We start from the raw sequence: 26,668 nt of genomic DNA, 5'->3' as shown, positions 1-26,668 counted from the left end.
ATCGTATTTACATTTCTACATGATTTTTCCACACAATTTACCGGGTATGCCAACCAAGTTGCCCTTTAATTCTGTATTTTGGTCTGTACTGTAAATCTCAACTGACTACTTCTCTATATTTCATTATTGGGAGGAATTGTTCCCAAACTGTTGCTTTCCTTCCCACAACTTACATACAGTATAACCGCACCTTGAAAATGAAAAAACACAACAAACATGTAATAAAGATGTGAGCAGTGATGAGCGATCTATATGGGAACAGCAGGACGGCATGTCATACGGACGCAACACAGAAAACACAACTTATTAAAAGATTATTTTATTCACAATAGAAGTGTAACAAATATAGTTTATTAAAAAGTCTGCTGCTTGTAATATCATTTTTAACCCAGAAGCTCATAAGATTTTTTTATATAAACGTAGAACGGCTTATTTGTCCGAATGGAATATTACTATTGTTCCAAGACCGATAAACACAAAAAACAAACAAAAAAAAAAAAAATCTCCACAAAATCAAAATATTGCATATAAATGCAAAGTAAACTATGTGCAATGGAATGATTATCAGCAATATCTTTAAACATTTACATTTCTGAGGTTGGGTTCACACAATCCTTTAAGAAAAGATTTATTCACCATTAGAAAGGCATCAGAACAAAACAGATCATCAACACAATATTCAGAAAACGACTAAACCCAACTTCCTCCGAAACAAAAAGCCTCTTCTTAACTGCATATAAAAAACACACGCAAAGGAGATAAATCGAGGGAGTCATGTTGAAGGTTTGACGCCTGATGTGAAACGTGAGTCGGGCCTTCAAACGGGAAACCTCGGATTTGTGACGCGGCCGTCTCTTTCAAGTCTCGGCGTAGGAGGAAGTGAACTGACACGTCCCATTTTTCGACGTTCGCCAAGCGACAGAAAGTATCAAATTGGTGACGAAAACACGAGTTCAGTGAGGCCTGTGCTCGTCTCTAGATCCAATAACTTGGAGGTTATTTCCGCCATCTGGAAGCGAGCTTGCGTACGCGCTCATTTGAATTTACTGGTCAACCTAAGCAGCTGGCTTGGCCGGTCGCACAACGATCGTCTACTGTCAAACATGAAGGATATATTCATATATCCGTTCGCGGCAGACTTTGAATAAACCCCTCGGGACCGGTTTGGGATCGTTTTCACATGGATTCATTTAAACTGGGGTCTAGCAAACCTTGGGGCCGGCTGACGCCCCTCAACAGCGTTCTGACGAATGAGGTTCTACCGCGGAGGCAGCCAGTCACCTGATTCATTCTAAGTCCCCTCATTGTACATTCTAAACATCGGCTCTGTATTTTGCTTCTAACAGCTACTCGCCGCTCGTTCCTCCGGACACATTGCTTCAATTATTTTGTGCTTTCTAAGAGGAGAATAAAAAAACCCAGACAAACACACAAAACAACCCAACAAATCAAAATACGATGACAAAGGCATAATAGAAACGTCACTTCACATTTGATGGTACATTCATACGAATCGTCACCTCCCAGGTTGTTGAAATAACCTGCACCACTCGGGTGTCTTCCCCCGGCGACACTCAGAGGTGTCCTAAATCCTACAGGGAAGTATTATCGAATAAATTAACAAACAGCAAAAAAAAAAAAAAAATCAACCATTACTATAATAATTATTATTACTATTATAATACATCTGCACGTGGAGAACAACGTCCTCCAACGACAACTAACAAAAACAGAACAGACCAAACAAAGTCATTGTCCGTACAGCGATTTGGATATGGGGTTCCTTTTTCACAGCTCTGAACTCGTGTTGCAGAGCTGTTGCAACCAGTGAGAAGAAATCATAACATGAACGTGAGAGGAGGATAGAGGCGATGGTCCTACGCGTTACCGCCTCGCCGAGCCTCACACCGGCCGAGCGACGCGACGCTAAAATGACAGACGATCCGATCGATTTGAACTCTGCTTTCGATGAAGGCGATTTACTAAATTTCACATTCTGAGAGGAGACCCCCCCCCCCACACACGCAGGGGTTGGGGGGGGGTGGGTGGTTTTAGTCGTTTTACAGCAGCTCTCCCTTATGTGAGCACAGGCCTGGGCAGCCGGGCGGTGGTCGTACTGATCCCTGATCAGCTCGGCCTCGCAGACGTTTCCTGCTCCAATCGGTTCAGCCAATTGAATTCAGTGCAATGAACAGAAACAAAACAATGCCGCCGGTTCCTCTAATAAGGTGTAGGGACGTTTCTAATAAGGACTTTCCGTAACGAGCGCCCCCACCATAGCGAGCGTGCTAAATCAACAAGTCGCTTTTGAGAGATGAGATCTTCTTAAAAACACCTGAATGGTTCCCCTCCACTGTTCAGGCTGCGTCTTCTCCCCAAACGGCTCCAGCTTCACCGTGTTATGTTTGCACTCGCCCCAAACTGAAAAATGGTCCCAGCTCTTCAGGAAAAGCCTGTACGACGGCAACCGGCCGTTGTAACTCTGCCCAGCGACGGTGACGAAGTAAAGTGTGAATTTAAACCCTTCGGACTGAATCGGCGTACGTAATGAACCCCCAGCGATACAGCGCTACATCAAGGTCATATGTGGAAAGCAACAGATTTATTTATTTTTTATTTTTTTAACCTGCTTTGTTCTGTTAAGCTTTTTTTTTTTAAATTCCAAATAATTAAGTATTCCAGGAGCAGTTTGGGCCAGAAGTGGAAAAACAAACAAACGAACAAAAAAAGTTCCAGCAGATGGCAGTGTTGGAGAGGAGATGGAAGGCGGCACCAAATTGTGATCTGTTTTCACAGGCTGTGGTCCAAATGTTGGGCTTGCAAACCCAGGGAGCGAGCGAGCAATGGAGATTTAACAGTATGGGTATATTTCCTCTCTTTATAAACATCTCAATATTTTCTTGAAGAATAATCCCTTAATTCATGCCTGGATTTGGTACAATCCTCTGTTGAGGAGCTGGAATTGACTTAAAGCTCTAAGATTTTATTGAAACCTGTACCACTTCCCATCTGCGTGAGCTACTTCTCTGCCTACTTAACTACCCATCACCCACCCCGCCCCCGGCCCCGCCCCCACCACCCACCCCCGTCAGTGAAGGCACTAGATTGAAGACTAAAAGACCAATTTTTAACTAGTTACGGGACTATGCGGGGGATTGGACATTGGAAAATCACTCCGAAATTCACAGGTGTCGCCCAGTGATGAGGGGTTAGTGAGCGCTCAAGTCTGTATGGAGGGACAGAAATGTGTCAGGCCGCACACCCACAGACGCCCAGCGCGTGTGTGTGTGTGTGTGTGTGTGTGTGTGTGTGTGGGTGTGTGGGTGTGTGGGTGTGTGGGTGTGTAGGCGACGGTGATGGGGTGAATTCTCACATCAAGTTGAGCATTGAGAGTGTCTCCTCATGGAGGAGAGAACATCCAGGGGCTGGGGGCAGACAGAGACCCTCTGCCAGTCTACCTTGTGGCCCGTGCCTGCAAAGTCTGTTTTCAACTCCAGTTCCCATGACGCCGAGAGCGTCTTAAAAACACCAGGATTTGTGGTCCGCTCCGGCCACAATATGGAAAGGTGCGTCGGCTGGGTGACGGACCCGGATATTCCAACGTCGCGTCCGTCGGCCCTGCCGTGATGGAGGCGGCACTGAAGGTCGGATCGCTCTTCCCAGGAACAAAGCGGGAAGATGCGCGGTACTTTCCAAAGTCTGTGCAGGGAGGATTTGAGGACGGCCACGGGAGAGTGAAGAGCAGGTCAGGATCTAACTTGAGCCACAAATCTCACGCACGCACGCACGCACGCACGCACGCACGCACGCACACACACACACACACACACACACACACACACACACACACACACACACACACACACACACACACACACACACACACACACACACACACACACACACACACACACACACACACACACACACACACAGGGTTCACAAGGGCCGGTGGGGTGGAAGGCTTCCAGGAAGTGACTCTCCTACCATCACTCTGGATGGAGAAGCAGAGGGATACTGTAGAGTTTTGGGGAAGAGGACACTTGTCGTCCCAGCAGTAGCCACAGTAACTGAATGGGGAGACGGGGTGTGTGTGTATGTGTGTGTGTGTGTATGTGTGTGTGTGTGTGTGTGTGTGTGTGTGTGTGTGTGTGTGTGTGTGTGTGTGTGTGCTCTGCTGTCAGTCCTGTGTGCTGTTGTAAGCCCACGGTGGGTCTGTGGGGCGGGGTAGGGTAGGGTGGAGTGGGGTAGGTCAGAGGCGACTGATTGGAGGGGTTTGGAAATAAGGATAAGGGAGAGAGACTACAAACTTTTCAAATTTTTTTTTTAACTTTTTTAACTTTTTTTAGATACACAGCTCCGCACTCATCATAATCACTGCATTTGGTCTTAGTGTGTGCAAGTGTGTGTGTGTGTGTGTGTGTGTGTGTGTGTGTGTGTGTCTGTGTGTGTGTGTGTGCAGCGCTGGGCGAGGCTCCTGGTGAGACTCTACTCCACTTCGTTTGGCTGGTCCGCCTCGTCCTTCTTGATGATGGGCAGCGGGTGGGCCTCCGTGTTGAAGACCCAGTGCTCAAACGATAGGTGGTCGTCGTCGGAGAACAGCAGGTAGAGATACCTGGTGGAGACGAGAGCCAGACGCAGAAGGAGAGAGCGGAACTTAATACTTTTTCAGACCTTTCGGGCATGGACTTGGGATTTTTGGAGATATAAATGTGGGCAAGTACCAATTGACATTTTGGCAGAGCAGAATGTAAAGGTAAAAAATGAAAGATCATTTGAAACGGCTTGCATGATTAACCTTCTCTCGTTTGGACCGTCCAACCAACGACTCCTTCAAGGATTTAAATAGGTGTCGCCATGACGACCTCAGGACCGTAATTTGTGACTAATGTGCATGTCCAGCATCACCAAACATCACTTAAACTTTGTTGTGACCTCACCCTAGTGGCCAAGTCACCATGGCAACATTTCTGCATCGACTGTCATCGGTTGCTATGGCAGTGGACATGTGATCCCGGGTGGTGATAAGATTTGTTCTTGTTGAAAAACTTGCACAATTTGGAGTAAAACAAAGCAGTAACATCACATGATTTGAACAGCCTCAACACTGTGATTTCAACCTCAAACTACATTGTTGTCTCCCTGAAAGAGTTGCCACAAAGACGCTGAAAAGTGAAAACATTTGTGGGGCATCAATAAATAAATAAATAAAATTGTGCTCGACCCCAAATAAACACAGACTAAACCTTGTGCATGTTGTAGCATTGGCAGACACAGGTTAAGTCATATGCGCTGGAACTTTTACCTCACAATGTGTTTTCCATACCGTTTTTGAGCCCTAATGGTATCAGATTTATTACAGATATTTGTAATTTAGTCATATCTAGAACGCCATGGCCTTCTAGTGGTGCTGCAAAACCATTTAGTCACAAGATATAAACAATAATTTAGATAGAAAATGAAATAAATACATTTTATTTTATATTTTTAAACAAAAAAATCTGTATATATATTATTATACATACATACACACACACACACACACACACACACACACCACTTTGAAGAACCTAAAAACCAAATATATTTAGATTTGTGTTTATTATGTGTGTGCTTTTTTTTATTTATTTATTTTTTTTATTTATATACCCTATCAGTCCCACAACGGGGAAATTTGTCTTGTAGTCAACAGGACTTTGTCTCCACCACAGACTGTTCAATAAAAGTCTGTGGTGGTCTGCTATCAAGCTATCTGCTCAGTGTCAACTTTACGTGGTGTGTGTGTGTGTGTGTGTGTGTGTGTGTGTGTGTGTGTGTGTGTGTGTGTGTGTGTGTGTGTGTGTGTGTGTGTGTGTGTGTGTGGTGGCCAGTGTGTGGCCACGCAGGCACGTCATCATCGATACATCTTTCCAATTCTTCCATTCATTTCATATTTTTTAAATATCATTAATTACACAATTTCTGTGTGGTCAAGAGTGAAAATCCATGAATTTACGTGAAGTATTGTGTTGTAATCAGTGCTGCAAAGTAACAAAGCAAAAATACTTTGTTTATGTACTTAAGTATTTTTCAGAGTATCTGTACTTTACTTGTGTCATAATTCTGTCGACTTTTACTTTGCTACATTTAGCCCCGACAAAGTTTACTTTTACTCCCAATACATTTCGCCTGAACACCTTCGTTACTCACTACAAAATAAATTGGAGGAAAACTGGGAAACAATGATGTCAGTAAAGCCGGTTATCACCAGGTTCATGTTGGTGAATCAAGGGTCATTTCTGCAGCAAGCTGAGTGTAAACACTCTGGAGCCGTCCGCTGTTTTCCCGTGTCTGTCAGCGTGTTGGGGGATGGCTGGGTTTGTCATGGGGACCTGGCAACCCTGCCCGTGTTGAGTTTAGTTTTTGCTGCATTGTGACTGAACAAGCACAGCCGTGTCCCAGAGACACAACCAGAGCAGCGTGTTGAAGAGCGACGGCCTCCTCCAGCAGCGATGCTGCTCCACCTGCACTCGCTACAACTGATGGAGACCGACACGCGTGGTCACGTTTACGACAAATGTTTCATGTCAGAGTGAAAGATGCGTCTTACCGAATGAAGTGCCTCTTATACTGTACTTACCGAGAGATACAGAAATATTGGCAACCAGAATAAAATCAGAGCAAAACAAAAGCTCATAGCAAATAAAAAGTCTGGCTTCCCACAGCATTTAATTTGACATTTGATACTTAAGTACCTTTAAAACCAGCCACTTTAAGACTTTTACTCAAGTAGTATTCCAGTGAGAGACTTTTTCATTTTTTTGTAAGATATCTCTACTTTAACTCAAGTGCAGCTTTTGAGTAGATTTCCCAACACTGGTTGTAAGAAGTAGATGTCACTCAGAACACCAGTGACAAGTCATTTTACAATGGAGCGTTTATCCCATACCAGTCTAAAGCGATGCGGCAGTTTTTTGGAAATTGGCTTTGTGGCCCTCTCACCCAGAGGAGATGAATCTCTCCGGTACCGACACAGCAACACGCTGCATCCTAACAACTTCCAGCATCTTACAAGCAGAGTTATTTGAGCAATACATTACATTACATTTACATTACATTTAGTCATTTAGCAGACGCTTTTATCCAAAGCGACTTACAATTATTCAAACACCGACGGACGCAGCCATCAGGAGCAATTAGGGGTTAAGTGTCTTGCTCAAGGACACTACAGCATGCTAGCAGGAGGAGCCTGGGATCGAACCAGCGACCTTTGGATTACTAGACCACCAGCTCTACCTCCTGAGCTACCATCCCCCCCATCCCCCAATACATCTTGCGTCTTTCTGACAAGCAAAAACAAAAAAAAAGAGTTGATTTAAATGCTGCTGTATTCATCATCCTAAACTCCCAAATATACACACATGGGGTTTATGGGAGTGTGCCATAATACATGAATGATACTGAATTAAGGCAGTTTTTAAGCTTTAAAAGACCATTTTAAGGTTTACAAGATGCACACATTCCTATTTGAATGAGAAAAGGGTTCCGGTCAAATCTGGCCGATTGATACTTTTCGTTCATCATATATGGGGTTAGGTTAACATAGGTCGCATAACACTTCAAGATTCCTCAGATAAACAGATATTTTCTCTGAGCTATAAATGAAGGTTCTTTGGGGCCTTAAACCTGAATAACGAGAGGAAGATGAAGGAACACTGACTATGATCCATATGACCATGACTCAACTGATGAGGACGAGGCCCCTGCTGAGGTGCTCATGACATTCCAATCAGAGAATGGGAGTTTGCTGTGGTCCTTTTCCCCTGGTCATCAAATAAATCACACATAAACTGTTCCCGTTTTACTCCAAAACAAGTTGTATCATTTCGGGTAAATTAGGTCTATAAACCATGAACTCCAAAAACGAATGTAGAACTTGTGATAGTGAGTGGGATAGAAGCTGTTTAAAGGTTTTACAGGGTCTCTATCGCCCTGTACTACGAACCCAGCCTATGCACTTAGTGTTAGACCAGGGAAGGAATGTGATGTTGTTAGGGTTATTGTAAATATGTTGACGTTACATATTTTGATGGACTTGAGATATAGCGTTGCATGGAAGTGCCGTTCTTTTTGGGATGAAGGAACCCCTGTGTGATGTGCGTGCTTGCGGCTTACTTGAGCGTCTCAGCCTGGTAGAAGCTCTGCTGGACGTTGTCGTGATTGGGTGTGGAGGCGTAGACGTCCCTCACACCGCTGTAGCCTCCCTCCACCCTGCAGTGCTGCTCCAAGGCCTGGAGGACACAGCGGAGACACCGTGGGGTGAAAAGAAATGGGATCAAATCTTTCTTTTAAGTAATAATTGGAAAAAAAACAACAAAAAAAAAAAAATGGACAAAAATAAATAAATGCACCCCGCAAGATTGACAAACTTGCAAATAAACATTAATTTGGACGGATGCACTTTGAATTCAAATGCCGCTTCACGTGCCGACTCCTGCTCCTGCAGGTGGCGTCGGGCACGCTCAGCTGGGAGAGTTTATCCTGGAGAAGAGCCGGGCTGATGCTGTTGAATGCAGAGCTGACCGTCCACAGACAGGATCCCGGCGAAGGTTCCGGGAGGAGACTTGACGTTTGGCTTTGCAGTTTAATGTTGTACGATTGCGGTTGCATTTCCAGTTTTTGTCGGCACAAGCTGACGGCATATTTTCAGTTGACGTCATTAACCAGTCCTATCATCTGGTGTCGTAATTGCTGGATTTGGAGATGTTAGAGGGAATCTCTGAATTCGTATACAAGATATCTACTGGGCAGGCCTGTATAGTATTAGTGGTATTGGTGGTGGTAAAGGATCAAGGGTAGTAGGGCAAGCCAGTGGTGGTAGTTCAGGACTATCACTGTACATAACCTAATGGTCATAGGCTGGGGGTGCTGGACGTGGGTATGGAGGGGGTGGTTCTGGGATGCCAGATCTCATCATTGAGCCTGGAGGTGTAACACTGGTGGAAAAAAAGGTGTCCACCAGCAAAATATTCATGTTGCCACTTGAGGTGGTTGAGTAGCTCGGTAGCCAGCTAAGCCATTTGGAGCTGGGTTGATGGAGCTTTATGGCGGCGCGGCCGGAGGTACTCTGCTAAGGGCGAGCATGTAGTGCTTGTGTTCTTCTTGATCCTGTTAACAAAAAAAAACCACCTAAAATGTATCTGGACATGAATGTGGTGAGCGGGTTAGAGGAGTTACCTGGACGGCCTCCCAGCCCCACTCCCTGTATTTGGGGTCGTGGGTGAACCTCCACATGTACATGTAGGTCTCGATGACTTCGGGCCGAAGGATGAAATACTTCTCATTCTGCCGCGTGGCAATGGCCTCCACACCGCCATCGAAACGGAACGCCTCTGGGCCCAGCTTCAGAGCTTAGGGAGGTATAAATGTCTTATTATAAAATCGATATACCTACACACGTGTGTTTAAAAATGAAAAGGCTGTTTGGATGGAAACCTCGTGTCATGAATAAAGGCGGAGCATTTTAAGTGTGCGGGCGCATCACTCAATAATGTTGGAGTATTCAACATGGGAGGCGTGCTCTGTGAATCAGGGCACGATAAAGCATGCAGCAAACATCTGGACTTCCCGGAGGACTCATACCTGTCCGGGCATAGGACTCGTGGCAGGTGCGGGCAATCTCTGCGGCCTCCTCCATCTGGTGGCCCGTCTTGTCAGCAGGCGCCCCGTCGGCACCCAGGGCGATCATGCCTCCTGCGAAGCACGTCAAGTGGCCCATCTTGTGTTCCAAAAGACCCCCCTTCCACTCCGCTATGTAGGTCAGCCCGCCGCTGGACTTCCTCATGAGGTTGGTCTCAATAGCCTGACGGACACAGAAGCAGAAAAAAAGACGCACCGGAATTCCGTGAGGTCGTCGCAAACACTCGGCGGCGGCGGCGGCACAGTACGTATTCCCCAGGCTATACCCCTATCAGTGAGGGGTAGAGACGGAAGACTGTCCCCCGGAACATCACTGGACACGTTATCTTCACGCTTCAGCAAAATTCAATACCTCACTTTAAACACATCATGTAGTAGTATCCGTGTTAACGCAGTCCATCATGATCTGGTCAACACTAAAACACCAGCAGTCAACCTCCTTGATGGGTCTAATCATGATCCAAAGCCAAGTTCCAAGCCAAGTAGGGAGCTACGTACCAGGGGTTTCCTGTTGAAAAACGATAGTTCTGTGCCAGGGTAAACTGAATGTTCTTGGCATATGTGCTTTTTTATTTTTTCATTTTTTACTTTCACCTTCACATTTCAATGTTTGTGTCGGGTTACGTGGCTATCTACTCACAAAAAAGGTGATGCCTGGAATAGAACTGAATTTAAAACTGAAACCTAAATTTGGTACATCTGTTTTTACTTGGGCTTATCTATGACAAAGCATTCTGCTTTGCTAGTTTTGACCTTGTTAACCGTTACAAAGGACCCCTGAACTTTTACAGCAAATTGAATCGGTTGGTTCCCTGGGGGCCAATTAAGCCAATTAAGGCAAAGCACTTCTATTGCCGGCACCATGCTATATTTCAACAGTCTGGCTGTTTTTTTGTTTTAGTGGAAGGGTTGTGTTAGTTGTAAGAGAAAAAAAGGAATGTAAAAGTAATGGAACAAGGAAATGCAGACGGCTAGATGGACAGTCCCAAAACAGTGAGATGGAAACTCTGGCAAAGAGTCAGAAAATAACCTCAATCTAAGGAGGAAGAGTTTGTCTGCGATCATTAAACAACCCTTTGATAAGATGAAGCCTCAGTCACACCGGCGGCAGAATGCACAGCAAAAGTCCCGTTTCCAGTCAGCTGAACGCAGGACACGCTCCATAATTTTGTTATGTTGGAGAATAAACCACCCTGATTATAGAGCAGGGACAGATTGATCGGCGGGTGCCACTCGGAGCCCAATAACCGTGCAGGTGTTGGGAGTGAAGTGAATGCCCCGAATTTGACGCTCCATCATTACGTGCCATTACCATACGGACCCAGGGAGGTGTGACATTTTTTTCTTTTCACCCCCACCTACTGATTATATCTTCTGTGTGGGCCGGAGAATGGCACCTTCTGTGGAGGCAGCGCACCTGTCGTTGTACGCTTGAGAAAAATCAAAAAGTAGATGGATGAACGACACATTTGGCCTGATTAGCTTTAGCGGGGCCTGCCCACACTCTTTTGATGTATTCATCTGGCTGGTGCACGGAGGCCACCTGGCCTCCGCCATCCCGATAATGAGCACGGAGGTGGGGTTGCGTTTTCCCACCAAGGGAACTGCAACTCAGGGAAAATAAATAACTGCTTTTGTTTCGTTAAGAGCGGATGAGTCTATCAAATCGAAGGGTGAAGGGTGCCCGAGAACCTGCCCCTTTGCCCCACGATGCCCCATGGTGCACTTTTTATGCCCAGGCGCATTTTTTTTATTTATTTATTTATTTTTTCTTCAATCAGACAGCGGTTTGTCTGGGCAAGATATGCATATTCATGAGGAATGTATCTTCGGTGCGCCTGCGATGTGTGCACAGGCTGCGCACCAGTGTGCGTCTCCATGCCGCTCCGTTTCCTTTTGGAACGGAACAAAACACTCCGTGTACTGGGAACACTTACTCACTCACTCTTTTGAATGAATGTATGCAAGTTATTTTTTATATTTATTTAACTATTTGTATGTATTTGACAATTGAATTGCAATTTTATTTATTTATCCTCTTTTTTTATTAAATTTTTGGATTAAATTGTATTATTATTCTGCAATTTTTCGGACGGTAAGCCTTTTATATTTTTTAATGCTAATGGTCTCTAGTCAAACACACAAAACCTCAGCAGAATAAATTGCTTGTAAATGTACCTGCCGAATAAAACCGATTCTGAGAGTGTGAGTGTAAATGTGAGTGTGTGTGTGTGTGTGTGTGTGTGTGTGTGCGCGCACAATGGAGCTACCTGCAGGGCTTCATAGTACATCTTCTTGCCTTCCTCATCGGTCTTGTCCGACATGATCCAGGCCTTGAGCAGGTACTCGTAGAAACTGTCCCCGAGACCGCCCACTGACACGTGATCTGGAGGACGGGGAAACACACCGAGTCACAAACACACACACCCACCCGCGCCACCGAGGAACGAACGTCTCACTTCTTCCAGGACGGCAGAATGTCCTGGTCGTCTGTCAAGGGGACCTAGATTCCACCTCACAAGAAAGGGATAATGTGCAGTCAGCCAGTCATTATCGGGGAAATAACCCGCGACAGAGTCATTAGGACCCCGATGCCGACTTAATAATAAATTGACATATAATATTGATTTGAAATGTCATTGCATAGCTTTAGAGCTTCCCCTAAGAAAAATAGTCCACAGCAACGTAGCTTACACTGCAACAACATAGAACATAGCTGTTCCCCTTGCATATGGCTCACTATTTACTGTTATTAATGTTAAATTGGACATTCCCATTAATCATGAAATTAGACATGCTTCATGGGAATTGAAATGAGATAGATATGAAAGCTTTCCATTGCAGTTTCTATGTAGAATCATAAGATGGGACCACCAGCTGGTGTTGGGCATGATCGGCAGATTTTCAATAGGACATACGACTTGTCTTCAGTTACGTTATCTTTAATGTAGTGTGTCCTGTCTGCTCTGTCACTGTCTCTTTGTCTCTTATCCAACTTTGCGATGATGGTGATCGTTATGTGTGTTCATAGTGAACTGACGATATGACTGAAAAATGTACTTCAGTCAGGACCACACTTTGTCAAAGAAGCCTTCAATTGCAGAAAGGTATATTTGGCGGTACAGCTCTGCTCTGGGACTTCCGCGCCCTCCCACGCTCACGCGCTGAAGGCCTAAGGCAAGGAGAGCACTCCTCCCTGCTCTTCCATGAGCCTGCATGTAAAGCCTAAGGTGAGGAGAGCAGCAGCAAAGACCCGCCAAGGGAACAGAACAGAGCAACATCAATGACAGCAGAAATGACATTGGCGGTCAGATACAGCATAAAAAGGAGGCGCTGCAGTGGAGGTGGGTTGAATAAAAAATTAATAATCCTGTCCCACGCATGGTATCGCGTTATTTCCGGTGTCACTTCTCATGTGTGTTTTCGTGACAGAACGCAGTTTGGAGACCCGACAGACTCGTCAGGGATTCCTCCTGGTGAAAGATCTTGTAATGTCTGACCCCTGTTGCTGATCAGTCATGTAGTGTGTAAACCCCAAGACTGCAAGATTACCCATCACAAGCCATGTAGCGTGCCCATGGCACGAGGCTCCCGGGATGAGATTGCCAATTGGGTGTGTAGACGGGATCATGTTGAGGCTGGCTTGTGAGCTGAGCCTGACTTTAGCCGAACACCATGCTCAATTTAACAGCAAGTTGCGACTGATAATCAGTTCAGAACTGTCAGAGGAGAGATGGCTGGGAGATAAAAATATGAGGGTCTAAACTTGCGAAAAAGCTACACAACACATTCACACACGCACAAAACTTTCCTTAAGCTGTCCCACCTGCACACGGTTGTGTTTCCAAACTCTACTATGAAATGGGGACGCAATGTTAAAATCTGAAGCTACAACAGCAGTCAAACTTAACTTACTATAAAATCTATTTACAGTATGATGTATGTGGGCCAATGTTAGAGCTTGCCATGCTGTTCTATTCACAAAATGTGTGAATATCTCACTTTTCACACCTTGAATTGGGGTTGGGTGATGTGTCAACATTTTTGTACCGGCAACAGTCAACAACATCCGGCGATTGTCGATATATTCACTGTGGGCTGGGGGGGGGTAAGGGGAGCGGAGACGAGCGCCGGAACCCCGAAGCACTCCTCCATGCGCACCTGTCTCCCTCTGCAATCCTATATGGGATTATTTTGGTTTTAAACCGGATGCCACATGCAAGCCGAAGGACGTAAGAAAAGCACCGGTCATGGATAAAGCAGCCTACCAAGCCCACCTTGAATCCAAAAATCTTTAAAAATGGTTTGATTCATTTTGAAGGAGCAAGCTCTTTGGTAAATGAGAGCCACTGAACTGTGAGTGAGAGGCCTGTGGAGACACTTCTCCTGTAGAGAGCACTACAAAAGCTGGAGAGCGGGAAGCGCCAAGTGAGCAATGCACTGCAATGCTTTTCCATTGCAATATATTCCTAATTTAGCATGTCGCCTGTGTACTTGCAGGTGATTTCACTTCAATTTCCAGCAGCCTTGTTGCACTGTCTGACTTATAGCACCTTGAGTTTGTGCAATTTCATTTTATATGGAAAAATGCTGTATGTATGTACTTATATTTATGTTCGGTTTAGTAACTATTGTGCATAATCTCCATGTGCGTTGCAAAGACATTTCACTGCGTATATGTATGAAAGTATGTATATGTATGTGACAAAATAAACCTCTTGAATCTCTTGAATGAATTGAATATCCTATAAAGGCAGCACATAATGTCCAAGGGAAGTGTTGACAGGAATTAAAGACACAGATCTGAGTATAAAATAAAAGTGATGGAATGGTACGTCCTCAGGGCTGGCAGACAAGCACCTGGATAAACGCCACTTGGATCTCATGCAATGCAACAGTGTCACCGTGTCCTTCCAAAAGGTACATGGCCACTGATGGTAGTGTTGACATCTTTAGTTTTACTTAACACAAAATCGTAATGCACTCAAACTAAAGAATAAACATACATATATATTAGGGCTGTCAATTGATTAAAATATTTAATGATTCATCGTAATTGTCCATAGTTAATCGCGATCAATCACAAATTAGTCGTACAGGTTTTCATCGGTTCAAATGTACCTTAAAGGGATGTTTTTCAAGTGATTAATACTCTTATCAACACGGGAGTGGACACAAATGCTTGCTTTATGCAAATGTATGTTCACCGGAAATCAACAAATCAAATCAACAACCAAAAACAATGATAAATATTGTCCAGAGACCCTCAAAGGTACTGCATTTAGCATAGAAACAAACTCAAGCCCAACAAATCTCTGTAAAACACTAAAATGTCCGGGCTTTCACCACATTTAAAATAATAATGCTATACTTGCTTTTAGCGTTTACATAGCTGTTCATCATATTCTGTCCCGCTCATTTCTAATCCAATCAAAAATCATAAACAATGCACCACTGGTCTGAATGTAACACTGATTTGTCTGTAAGTGTGTCAATGAATGTGTCCTTGTCCAGGTAGTTGCTCGTCTATCATAGGCTCTGTTAGCCACAAGCGTCATAGGCTGCCTATGATGCTTGCGGCTCTGTCTGACAGAGTCTGTCTTTCTGTTCATGTTGCCTGCATGAGCGCACATACCTGTCAACCCTCCCGTTTTCCCCAGGATATATTCTCTCTCTCTCTCTCTCTCTCTCTCTCTCTCTCTCTCTCTCTCTCTCTCTCTCTCTCTCTCTCTCTCTCTCTCTCTCTCTCTCTCTCTCTCTCTCTCTCTCTCTCTCTCTCTCTCTCTCTCTCTCTCTCTCTCTCTCTCTCTCTCTCTCTCTCTCTCTCAATAAAAAGGCTGCGTGATCAGTGATACGGGGACGGAGCAGAGGCTCTGCTCCCTGCTCCCCGTTGCGTTAATGTGTTAAAAAAAATGTAGTTAAAACAAAATTGTTTTAAAATGTTATCACGTTAAATTTGAGAGCCCTAATATATCGATATACTGTATATATTGACACAGACAGAAAAACACAGACACCAATCAGCCACAGCATTAAAACCACCACTAATACAATGGAAGAAGGTGGCCTGGTCTGATGAATCACGTCTTCTTCTACATCACGTGGATGGCCGGGGTTAGGGTCTGTCCGATCAAGCATCTGTGGGATGTGCTGGAACAACAAGCCTGATCCATGGGGCCCCACCAGACAACTTACAGGACTTAAAGGATCTGCTGCTAACGTCTTGGTGCCTGATACCACAGGACACCTTCAGAGGTCTTGTGGACGGGTCAGAGCTGTTTTGGCGGCACGAGGGGGAGCTACAATATTATGCAGGTGGTTTTCATGCTGTGGCTGATCGGTGTATATATATGCCATCGCTATAAAGATGGTGTTAATTATTAAAAAAAAATATATATACACTACTCACAAAAAGTTAGGGATATACGGCTTTCGGGTGAAATTTCAGGATGAACCTAAAATGCACTATAACCTTTACAGGTGAACTTCATTTGACGTTCTCTAAACTTTTGAATGCACATGTCCAACTGTTCAATGTTTCAGTACTTTTAGCACAATTTGCTGTTCTCTAACAAGGAGCTGAACGGCAAAATTCACAACAGGTGTTTGATCCATGAATCGACCAATACATTTCCTGGTTCAATTAGAATTGGTATTTAAACAGTTCTCTTCATCATGCTGTTCACATTTTGACATCATGAGACCAAGACGACACCTAACAACTGATCAACAGTACCTCGCCATTGTGAGGCTTCAAACAGGATGTTGTCAGAGGGAAGTGGCCACTGAGCTTAGAGTGTCACAGAGTGTCATCAGCAGGTTGCAACATCATCCGGTTCCTGCGGAACCGGATGATGAATGCCACTCAACTCCAGGCACATTTAAGGGAGGTGAGAGGCACCCAAGTGTCATGTCAGACCATTCAAAACTGTTTACATCAGCGTGGTCTGCGTGCTAGACGACCTGCAAGGATACCTGACCACATCACCAGGCACAGCCATCATCGTCCTGCACGGGCCAGGGAGCATTTACACTGGACGAGGGACCAGTGGCCTCAGTGATGTTCTCTGATGAAAGTCGATTCACGTTGAGCAGAAATGATGGCCGCCAACGATGTTGGAGACGTCAAGGAGAGCGCTATGCATCAGCCACTGTCACCAGACGAGCCTTTGGTGGTGGTGGTGTTACAGTGTGGGCAGGTGTGTCTAGTCAATACAGAACTGCCCTACACTTTGAACCTCAATGACCTGAGGGCCCTTCAAGAAGAGTGGGGGGCCATGCCTCAGCAGACAATAAGTCGACTTGTGAACAGCATGAGACGTGGTTGTCAAGCTGTAATTGATGCTCAAGGGCACATGACAAGTTATTGAGACATTGACATTTTTTGTTGTGGTAAACCCACCACTGTTGTTGCCTTTTTTTTCAATAAATTGTTTGAGATGAGGAAATCACCATTGCATGCTTCTACTTAAATGCCCTACTTTCATGATATAATGTCACTGTCACGTGACCTTTTTACATTTTCCATAAATTTCACCCGAAAGCCAAATATCCCTAACTGTTTGTGAGTAGTGTGTGTATATATATATATATATATATATATATAAAAAAATAAAGAAAATACAGACGCCAAAACCTTAAAACCCGGGGCTGAACGTCACAGCATATCATCACGTGTTAGAAACAAACCAATCTTTGGTGTGTATCTGCTGATGCTACATTGACCACTAGAGGTCGCTCCTATCCAGTTCTGTCCAGATTCAAGGTTCCCCCCTTGGGGGGGGGGGGGTCACCCCATGTGCACCGTGCTTCCTATGCCGTGCTCAGCTCCCCACGCCATTACTGCCATTACTGCCATTACCTGTTCAACCGTGGGGCATTTGAAGCTTAGAAATGGATTTCAAATTACACCCTGTCAACACCCCCACCCCTCAACATTTGCAGATATGTCACTTAAAGAGTCGGATGAGATGGGCGACGAGGAGGAGGAACAAATATAAACGCTTGTATGTATTTGTCAAATTGTAAAAAAAAAAAAAAGCAAGTCAAACGGGAGCAGGTTAAGCAGGGGGAGTAAAGAGAGAGTGAAAGAAAGATAGAGAGAGGTATGGAGAGGGTGGGGGCGGGGCACCAAGATGGACTCACGTTGCCCCCACTGTCCACTGTTGGGGTTCAGGTAGTTGGGATACAAGCCCTGGGGTTTATCCAGACGATTCAGAACCTTCCGGATGTTCATCACCTAGTGGTCAAACAGAAATCCACATTAACGAATGTTAACAACTTTGACGAGTCAATTGCTCTTAACTCGCCTGAAGTAGCGCATTTTCTTTTAATATCCGTCTGGCTGTCTATCTAGACATTCGTCTGCCTACCCATCTATATTTCTCTCTGTCTACTTCTCTATCCCTCTCTCCCCTCCCAGTACCTTCTGAGCAAACTCAGGTTTCCCGGAGAGCTTGCTGAGGTGCATGAACTCCAGGTGCAGAGTTCCGTATTCCGCCAAGATGCTGCTCCCTCCGGAGGCCCACGGCCAGTTCCTTCCTATCCCGCTGGGGCGAGAGACAAGACGAGAGAGGGGAGTTAGTTGGAGTTATGAGTGGGAACACTGGACGGCCTTGGGCTTCTAGGTGGAGCTGGCTGTGATGGACATGACAGGCCATAGTCAGCCTTTCAGAGTTTCGCTGAAATCTCCCACTTCAAAACACTGCGTCAAACGTTTACCTCCAAAATGTAAAAAAGTGAACGAAGTGGAACGAAAACAAATGTCATTACAACTTCCACATCAACATGTCAGCGCTGAACTTCAAATCGAAATGCGATGTTGTTGTTTTTATGCAAATGACCTCATGCATAACAGACAGTGACACTAGTTAAATTTGATGTTGTTCACAGATGAATCCAGGACTCCAAGTGGAATCTTCTCACATGTCAGACAACCAGGATTATTTCCATCTTGTTGCGGTTGAGCTTCGTCAGTCTGGCTACTGATATACTCTGTTCTAAAAGCAATGGTCAAGTGCGAAGGAGAAGAACTAGAAACTATAAAAATAGATAAATATTCATCCCCGAAGGGAAATTTCAAACAACAGTGGTCATCCATCACAGTGTTATTGATAGTGAATGTTTTCAAAACAAGGGAACGTTGAAACTTCATTTTGTGATTAATCACTATGACGACGGGCAGACAGTACACACCAATCAGCTCCTTTCATGCAACAATATCTTGGTGACTTTCGCCACGTTTTCTCGACCCGACCTGACATTTATGCATTTCATTTCACAATTACAAATTAAAGGTTTGGTGAAATCTTGACTCACGTAACCGGGGAGCTAGCAATTAATGGCGATGTGTGTGTATGTGAGTGTGTGTGTGTGTGTGTGTGTGTGTGTGTCTTGGCTGGATCAATAGAGCTAGTGGCAGATGACTTCAAAGCCAAGGACTGATGAACCTGGTCTTATGCCACAGAGCCACTCATGAATACAAATTGTCAATTTAGAAGTCTGTGGTCTCCATGACACACCCACACACCCACACACACACAAAACAAGGACCCACTGAAACATGTTTACATTGGCACTTGAAAATGAAAAGAAAATGATTGGCACACTCCGACTTTCACACACACATGGACGCAGAGTCAAGGTCTTGGAAAACGCTTCCCCCATCAGCTGAAGAGGGAAGCGGCAGCCAGCAATTGAGAGAGTTGAGATGGAGGTGAGGGGTTTGCCAGGGGAAGCGCCTGTGACACATGAACACACAGCACATACACACACACACACCTATTTAAAGGACTAGATGAGCATACTAATTACTCTCCGCCTTCAAGCCATCATGCGCAAGCCACAATTTGTTTCCCATTACACCGTGGATTAAATCATGCCCCCCGAATACAGGGCAAATCACGACCATAACTGGCAGCGAAGAAAGCAGAGAGACAGAAGAGAGTGAGATTCTAGGTCACGGAACATAATCTGGGCTGATGACTGTTAATGCCTGGATTCCTTACGGCAGCTTTAATCAGACGGCCATAGACTGAGTTGGAGGCTGTTTTTTGTGTGTTGTTCACGTGACGCCCTCCAAACACTCGTGAGGAGTGTCTCTTCATAAAAGGTTTTGGCGACCAAGCTGCCGAAGCTCTTGGAGAAACTATCATCTGCTGTGGCTTTGACATGAAAAAAGGAAATAGTTTTTATTTTTAGCAGGTTTTTTTTTTTTTTTTTTTTTTTTTTAATACTTGGACAAGACAGAAGGATATTTTTGATAGCATGAACAGTCATTCCGTCCCTGAATTTGGTTACATACAAATGCCTGTTCCTTAAATCTGGTTTAATTTAGAGTTTGTGTTCAACCGCGGATTGACATTGCTGTCATGATGAGCTCATCAGTGTTGGGGCTTTGGTATCCAATAACCGGACGCACTGTGTCTGTGGGGGTCATCTCAGCCCCCTGTACCCTACTCAGCAACAAAGCCCTTGGCTGGAAAAGAGCACCAAAGGTGGCACAAATTGTGAATTGTGTGTGCACATTTTTGGGGGTTCGAAACTCACTCACTCGCGCAGAACAACAAGCTGGTCAATATCTGCAAGACAAAGGAGATGGTGGTGGACTTCAGAAGGACCAAGGTCCTCCTGCTTCCATCGAGGGAGAGGACGTGGAGGTGGTTCAGGATTACAAGTATCTGAGGTTGCACACGGACAACAAACTTGACTGGAGCGGTAATGTAGAATCCCTGTAGGAGAAGGGTTAGGGTTGGCTAAAAATCTTCCACCAGTCCGTAGTTGCCAGTGCAGTGTTCTATGCAGTGGTGTGCTGGGGCAGCAGCATCAAGGCAGGTGATGCTTCGAGTCTGAACATGTTTTTAGAGAAAGCTGGTGCTGTCCTGGGTGTCACCATGGACTCTGTGCAGGAGGTGGCTGACAGGAGGATGAGGACTAGACTACAGGCCATCCTGGACAATCCCTCCCACCCCCTATATGACACTGTGGCAGAGCAGAGAAGCATCTTCAGCAACAGACGGAGACAACCACGGTGCTCCGAGGAGTAACGATCAAGGAGGTGCTTCAGTTAAGGACTCTGTAAGTAGTGTATATTGTTATAACCATTTGTTTAAGAAAGACTTGATTGTTGATACAGTGTATTGCTTATTGTAAATTTCTTAAAAGTTTATTCTATATTGCCAAATACACAAAAAACATTTTTCAATGGTTATTACTTTTAATTGTTGCTTATTTTGATGTAAGCTGCTGTGACACTGCAATTTCCTTCTGCCGATGAATATACTAACTTTAGATGTCTATCTTAAACCACACCGAAATGCACTGAAAAGAACTATGGAATAAAGCCATAAATTACAGGGGTTTACACATTGTTGGGTGTGTGTTGGGTTGTTACATTTGCCTTGTTTATAGAGACGCAAATCATCTTCTCGTTGCTAGGCTATAACAGGTACCCTTCTGTTCCCCTGTTACATGATTATGCCATATTGTATTTTTGCACAGAATTCTATAGAGGCTAATTGCACTGTATACATTTGCACATATGAATAACTGCACAAATGAGACTTTTTATATATTATTGATTTTGACGGAATTTATTTAATATATTGAACCATTTTCTAAATTCATGTTTACAGGTATGGCTTTCAAATGCTGACTGAGGAGGGAGGAAGGCCTGGCCATCCCAATCCCGCTTGTGTAAAAACAAGCATTTGAATTAGCAACGTGCACAATTGGATGGGATCGACTATTCTAAACTTTACCTTGCTAATTCATGAAAGTCAAATGGTTTAAGATACATATTGGGTAAAATTATTTGGTTGCATAAACTATGCGACCGTTCCATTCGGTGGTCTCACGAGAGGGCCATTAATTCTACGGTGTCAACCAGCTCACTTGGATTAAGGCGAGAGGGGCCTTCCATCTACATAAATTACCATGGTACACAAGGATCTGCTCCCTCCGACGCCCCCTTACAACACTGACATGGGAGGACGGGCTTCCTTCGTAATTATTTGAACAAGGCAGAACCAACTCCTCCTCAAGAGTCTGGGGCTCCCGGCTATGGCACGCTTCTCTTTATCTGATCCATACAGCCTCCCATATTTCACCCCAACCCTTATTCATGCCTCTCTCTCGCCTTGGTCATTCCCACTCCTAAAACTCTCCTACTGGGGGGCGGCGAGAGACAGCGAGCCACAATTGATTCAAAGTTAGAAACTTAATTACAGCCTTTAAATCATTGCTGCCTTCCGCCGCTGTGGGGGTACTGCAAAGCAGTGTTGAGAATTGAGAATGCAGTATGAGGAATGTGTGTGTGCGCGAAAGAGAGAGGACAGATTTTTTTAATCTCACGATAATGGATTACTTTTTTCCCCCAAAAGTGTCTCGGGACTGCCCATGAGTGCGTTTGTGTGTGTACCTGTATTTCTACGTTTGAAAAGGAGACGGTGGAGCTTTGCGGTTATGAAAGGTTCAGCAATTTTAGAATCTGCTCTTGCAAAGTCACTGAGTGAAAATTGTTTTTCCATCTCTTTGTTTATTTGAGTCAGTTGGAAAATAATGCAGGGGAGGACGCCCGAGCGGCTGTTGAGTTGTGATTGGACAGAATTGGGTGAACAGGAATTCTCTGAAAAATCATTTAATTCTGTCAAAATATTTTTATTAACCTATATTTTAACATGAGGACAGATTAAGAGCGAACGTCTGTTTTTGACATGGTGCCATACTTACAATCATAACGTGTGAAGACAAATAAATAAACGAAACAATCTAAGTCACAGATAGCGATGGCAGAGAAGCGACAAAATATAAACAGTAATAGACCATAAAAAAAGGTAGAATTTGAAGATGTCAATTTAATTAGCATAGATGTGTTCAAAGGAGCTAAGTTTAGCCAAATCTGGAGAGCTCTGACGTCTGTTCCCCTATTGGAGTGCATAAAAAAGTGAGTGAAAATGCTGATTTACCTAGTTTGGAGTATGTAACGTAGGACAGTCCTGCGGGTGATGCAGTAGCTTACATAAAGCTTTATGAATAAAAATTAGGCAGTGATATTCCCTGCAGCTAGAGCCGCAAATAAAACGGAAAACAAATGCCGAGTTCAGACTACACGATTCTAGCCTGATCTTTTCACTCGCAGCCGGGTTTTTGGAGATCGCTGACCAAACCCAGATCAGAGTCAAATCGGCGCTCGCTCCCGTGAGCGATGATCACTGTGTGAACTGTTACAGACGCGATCTGAGAGATCGCCCAACGCTCGCCGACGTGTCAAAGACGCCCCCAAGATATCGAGCAGGCTATATATCTGGACCTGTCAGGGGGCCCAATGACCAATGAGAGCAGCGATGAGCTACAGGCAATGAGAGCGCAAGACACGGGGCGAGGTGAAACCAGGGGAGGAGTAATATAGAAGCATATATGGAATGCATGTCATGTATATTACAATAAAGTAATATCAGGTATTTTGTTGCACTTCACTGTTCGCGTCTTATTCAAGATTCAAGAGTTTTATTCGTCACATACATATAAATACTTCCATAGATATATGCAGTGAAATGTTAAGGACTTTATTTATCATAATAATATATTTATAATGATTTACCTCCAACTCTCTCAACTTCTTTTGTCAGCACAAAGCAAATGAGGGCACATGCAGCTACAGCAGCAAACCTTCCTTCATTATAAAGCTCCATTTGTTTGTTTTTTTTGTTTACTTTGGCAGAGTCAATGGAAAAATACCCACGTTTCGTCAGGTCGCACTTGTGTTTGCACGAGACAGCGGCTGTAGTAGTAGCAGCAGTAGTGCAGTGTGGACACCCCTGTCTGGGACCAATTGTGTAGTTTGAACACGGCCACAGCCGCATGTTTAAGGATGGTGTAAGGATGCTGAATGTCGTGCTATTATTGTGCACAGTGAATAACATTTTCTAACGTTAAAACGAGGAGAATAAAGGTAACAAAAGTCATCTTCAGGCTGTGAAATAACACTTGTTGCTGTCTTTGACATGAAGAAAAAAGACAGTTCCTTGTATTTGTCATTTCAGGCACCAATGCCATGGTCTTTCTACTGCAAAAATATACGTGTCACGAGGAATTTGTCATTGTGCTGCCTCCTTCGTGAAAGCAGCTGGAGGAGCACGGCTAATGACAGACCTGCTGCCAGAAGGGCTGGTTCAGTTCTTGGCTGGTTGCCTAGGGCAATTAGCTGATTTTCGTGCATTCTATATGATCACTTTACCTCCTAACCCTCTTAAGATGAGCTATTCTTGTGGGACCGTCCAACTTTGTGGGGGGTGGAGGGTGTGTCTCTTTGGTTGACAACAACATGTCCTGTTAAGACAGGTGTGGCTCGATAGTGTGGATCCTCTAACGGGGGGCCAGTTATGGTATGGGCTGACAGTTTGTTTTTGGCACAATTGTGATTATGTTCCTATTATGATGTCTATATAAATCGACATCCCCAAAGGTATACAGAGACCGGCTTGTCAAATACAGCATGTATTTTTTAATTCAGAGGTATACATATGAGGTGCTCCTACAACAGCCTCCGATCCATCAGGAAAGTCTCTCTGCTAGATGTTTGACGTTGCTATGTGGATTTGGTACTTTTAGCGAGCCCAGGTAGTGACTCACAGTCACATTCTGATTCATATGAAAGGTGTTCGGTGGGATGAAGGTTAGGGCTCTGAAGAACCTGCAAATACCTCTTTCTGTGAACTAAGGCATTTTCAGGAAACAGGAAAGTGCCTATAACAAATAGTTTCCACTGATTTGGTAGCCTAGTATAATTTAGAATGCCATTCTAAGCCGTATGGTCAATATTTCGATTTCACTCTAACTTAGGGGCTCGTGTGAACCATGAAAAAGAGTCCCAAACCATTAAACCTCATCTGCCAACTTTAACAGTTGGCCCTATGCATTAAGTGTTCTCCTCGCCTCTGCCAAACCTAAAATTGTCTGTCGCAGTGCCAGATTGTTAAGTGGTTTTCATAACTTCATAAAGAGAACATGTTTCTGATTAGACTGATGGTGGTGGGCTTTAAACCACTCAAGTTGAAACTTGGCATTAAGCACAACGATCCTTGACTTGTGAGCAACTGCTCGGCCACGGAAACCCAGTCAGTGAAGATGAACTGTTCTTGTGCAATTTGGCCTCCAGAGGAAACTTGAAACTCTGCAGTGAGGGTTGCATCAAGGAGAGACCATTCTTGTGTGTAACGCTCTTCAGCTTTGAGCCGGTGGAGTTCCGGCAGAACTACTGTGTATATTAGGCAGGCTTGCCGAGCCAGGAAGGGAGCAGCCACTGGAGTGGCCCTGATACCAAACGTTATTGGATGCTTATTAATATTATTGCATGAGTGGATCGAAAGAAACTGCATAATATATGCCCAAGTGTCCACGAGCATGGAAATGTTACAAGCTCCTCTGCTGTTAATTACTGACCCTAGCTGTGATGAAGGCGCAATCTTTTTCATTTTCTCCACATGTACTGACAGTGTCGCAGACACTTCAAACGCTTGGCTTGTGTCTGAGCTTCGTATGTACCTTTACTGTCATGGGAGTGAGCATGAGAGGCAAGGGATGATTGAGGGATGAAAAAACAGAGGGTGAAGAGAGAGAAAGGAGGAAGAGAGGTTAGCTGACAGTTTTTGGAAACCACACACACACACACACACACACACACACACACACACACACACACACACACACACACACACACACACACACACACACACACACACACACACACACACACACACACACACACACACACACTACTGTAGTGATTCTGTAGGAGAAGACGACACTGCTCACTGCGAAAATCAATCTGTCTGTTTTTCCTCTCTCTGTCTCCTCCATTTTCCTATTTCACTTCATTGGGACACTGTTTGGTAAGAGCACTGGAGTAGGGACAAGAGACAGACAGACAGACAGACAGATAGACAGACAGACACACACACCCCCACCCACCCACCCACCCCTTGGTTAAGCCAGCAGCTGTATATTAAAAAAAATAAAGGGAAAAGATGAATCTTCTGCAGGCTTTTGAAGTTGAATAAACACCATTAAAATGGATTGAAATTACAGAGATTCTTTTCATTTGTCTCGATGTCTTTACGTTTTCAACTTCATCCCCTCAAAAAACAAACAAAAACTCAAGTAATTTCTGCCTTGAGTTTGTTTTGTTTGTTTGTTTTTTTTGATATGAAGAGAAAAGAAAATGATGAAAAACCCATCAGACAAAACACTGAGTTGTAAGGAAAACAGACAGTTTTTTAATTGTGGGCCAAGGGATGCAGTAAGGCTTTAATATGTCAGTTAGAGGAAATGTATCATAGTCTTAGGGAGGAAAGCATCTGTTCTTCCAGACTCTACTACGTAATCAAAATGATTTTGTGTTTGATATCAGTCTGACGGATTGTCGGGTGGGCGATTGTCGGGCGAGTGTATGGGATTCAAATAACAGTGGAGAATATTTTCTCGTATAGTACGAGCTGACTTACCCAAAAGGCCACGGGAATAATGATCATCAGGAAACAGAAATCTTCGGTTGACCGAAACGTGAAAACTGCTCGCGAAACAAATCGAAACACCTTCAAAAGGCGTGTTTATGCCACATTATTCATCACAGCTTGATCTACAAACATGAAATCAACACGCCTAACCTTTGCCTGCAAATACTTACATCCGTAACTGCGACTTTGCAACTGCCTCCTATGTGCTTAAGAGTCCTGACAGGGACACTAACGGGGAAACGGTAAAGTTTTCAATATGTTGACATGAGACAGTTCTTTTGAGATTTGCAGACTGATTGGGGAAAAAAATGTCATGATGATGGATAAGTGAGGATGGGATGAGGGGGTTAGGGTTCGGGTTACTGAGCACCACAATACTGATATTATATCGATGGTGCTGTTCTATCCAAAGGCATGGCGCACAAAGATACAAGACATTTCAGCATCTCATCTTAAGGTAAACAAACAAAAAGCTG

The 26,668-nt window shown here is 44.3% G+C and overlaps 1 protein-coding gene across 1 annotated transcript in view; it reads right to left on the bottom strand.

Annotated features, from left to right (window-relative positions):
* Positions 1-4,398: 4,398 nt before the first annotated feature.
* man1a1 (mannosidase, alpha, class 1A, member 1) overlaps positions 4,399-26,668 on the bottom strand; it is a 163,760-nt gene continuing 141,490 nt past the window's right edge. Inside the window, exons 6-12 of the mRNA XM_079996727.1 lie at positions 18,104-18,227; positions 17,824-17,917; positions 11,949-12,064; positions 9,622-9,841; positions 9,217-9,389; positions 8,155-8,270; positions 4,399-4,615 (exon numbers count right to left, since the gene is read on the bottom strand). Coding sequence (XP_079852853.1) covers positions 4,489-4,615; positions 8,155-8,270; positions 9,217-9,389; positions 9,622-9,841; positions 11,949-12,064; positions 17,824-17,917; positions 18,104-18,227 — 970 coding nt within the window. The 3' untranslated portion in view covers positions 4,399-4,488. The remainder of the gene's footprint in view (positions 4,616-8,154; positions 8,271-9,216; positions 9,390-9,621; positions 9,842-11,948; positions 12,065-17,823; positions 17,918-18,103; positions 18,228-26,668) is intronic.

This window comes from Zeus faber (genome assembly GCF_960531495.2).
Source record: "Zeus faber genome assembly, chromosome: 2".
NCBI lineage: Eukaryota > Metazoa > Chordata > Actinopteri > Zeiformes > Zeidae > Zeus > Zeus faber.
The sequence above is the reverse complement of the archived record's forward strand: the minus strand, read 5'-3'. Positions and strand labels throughout refer to the sequence as shown.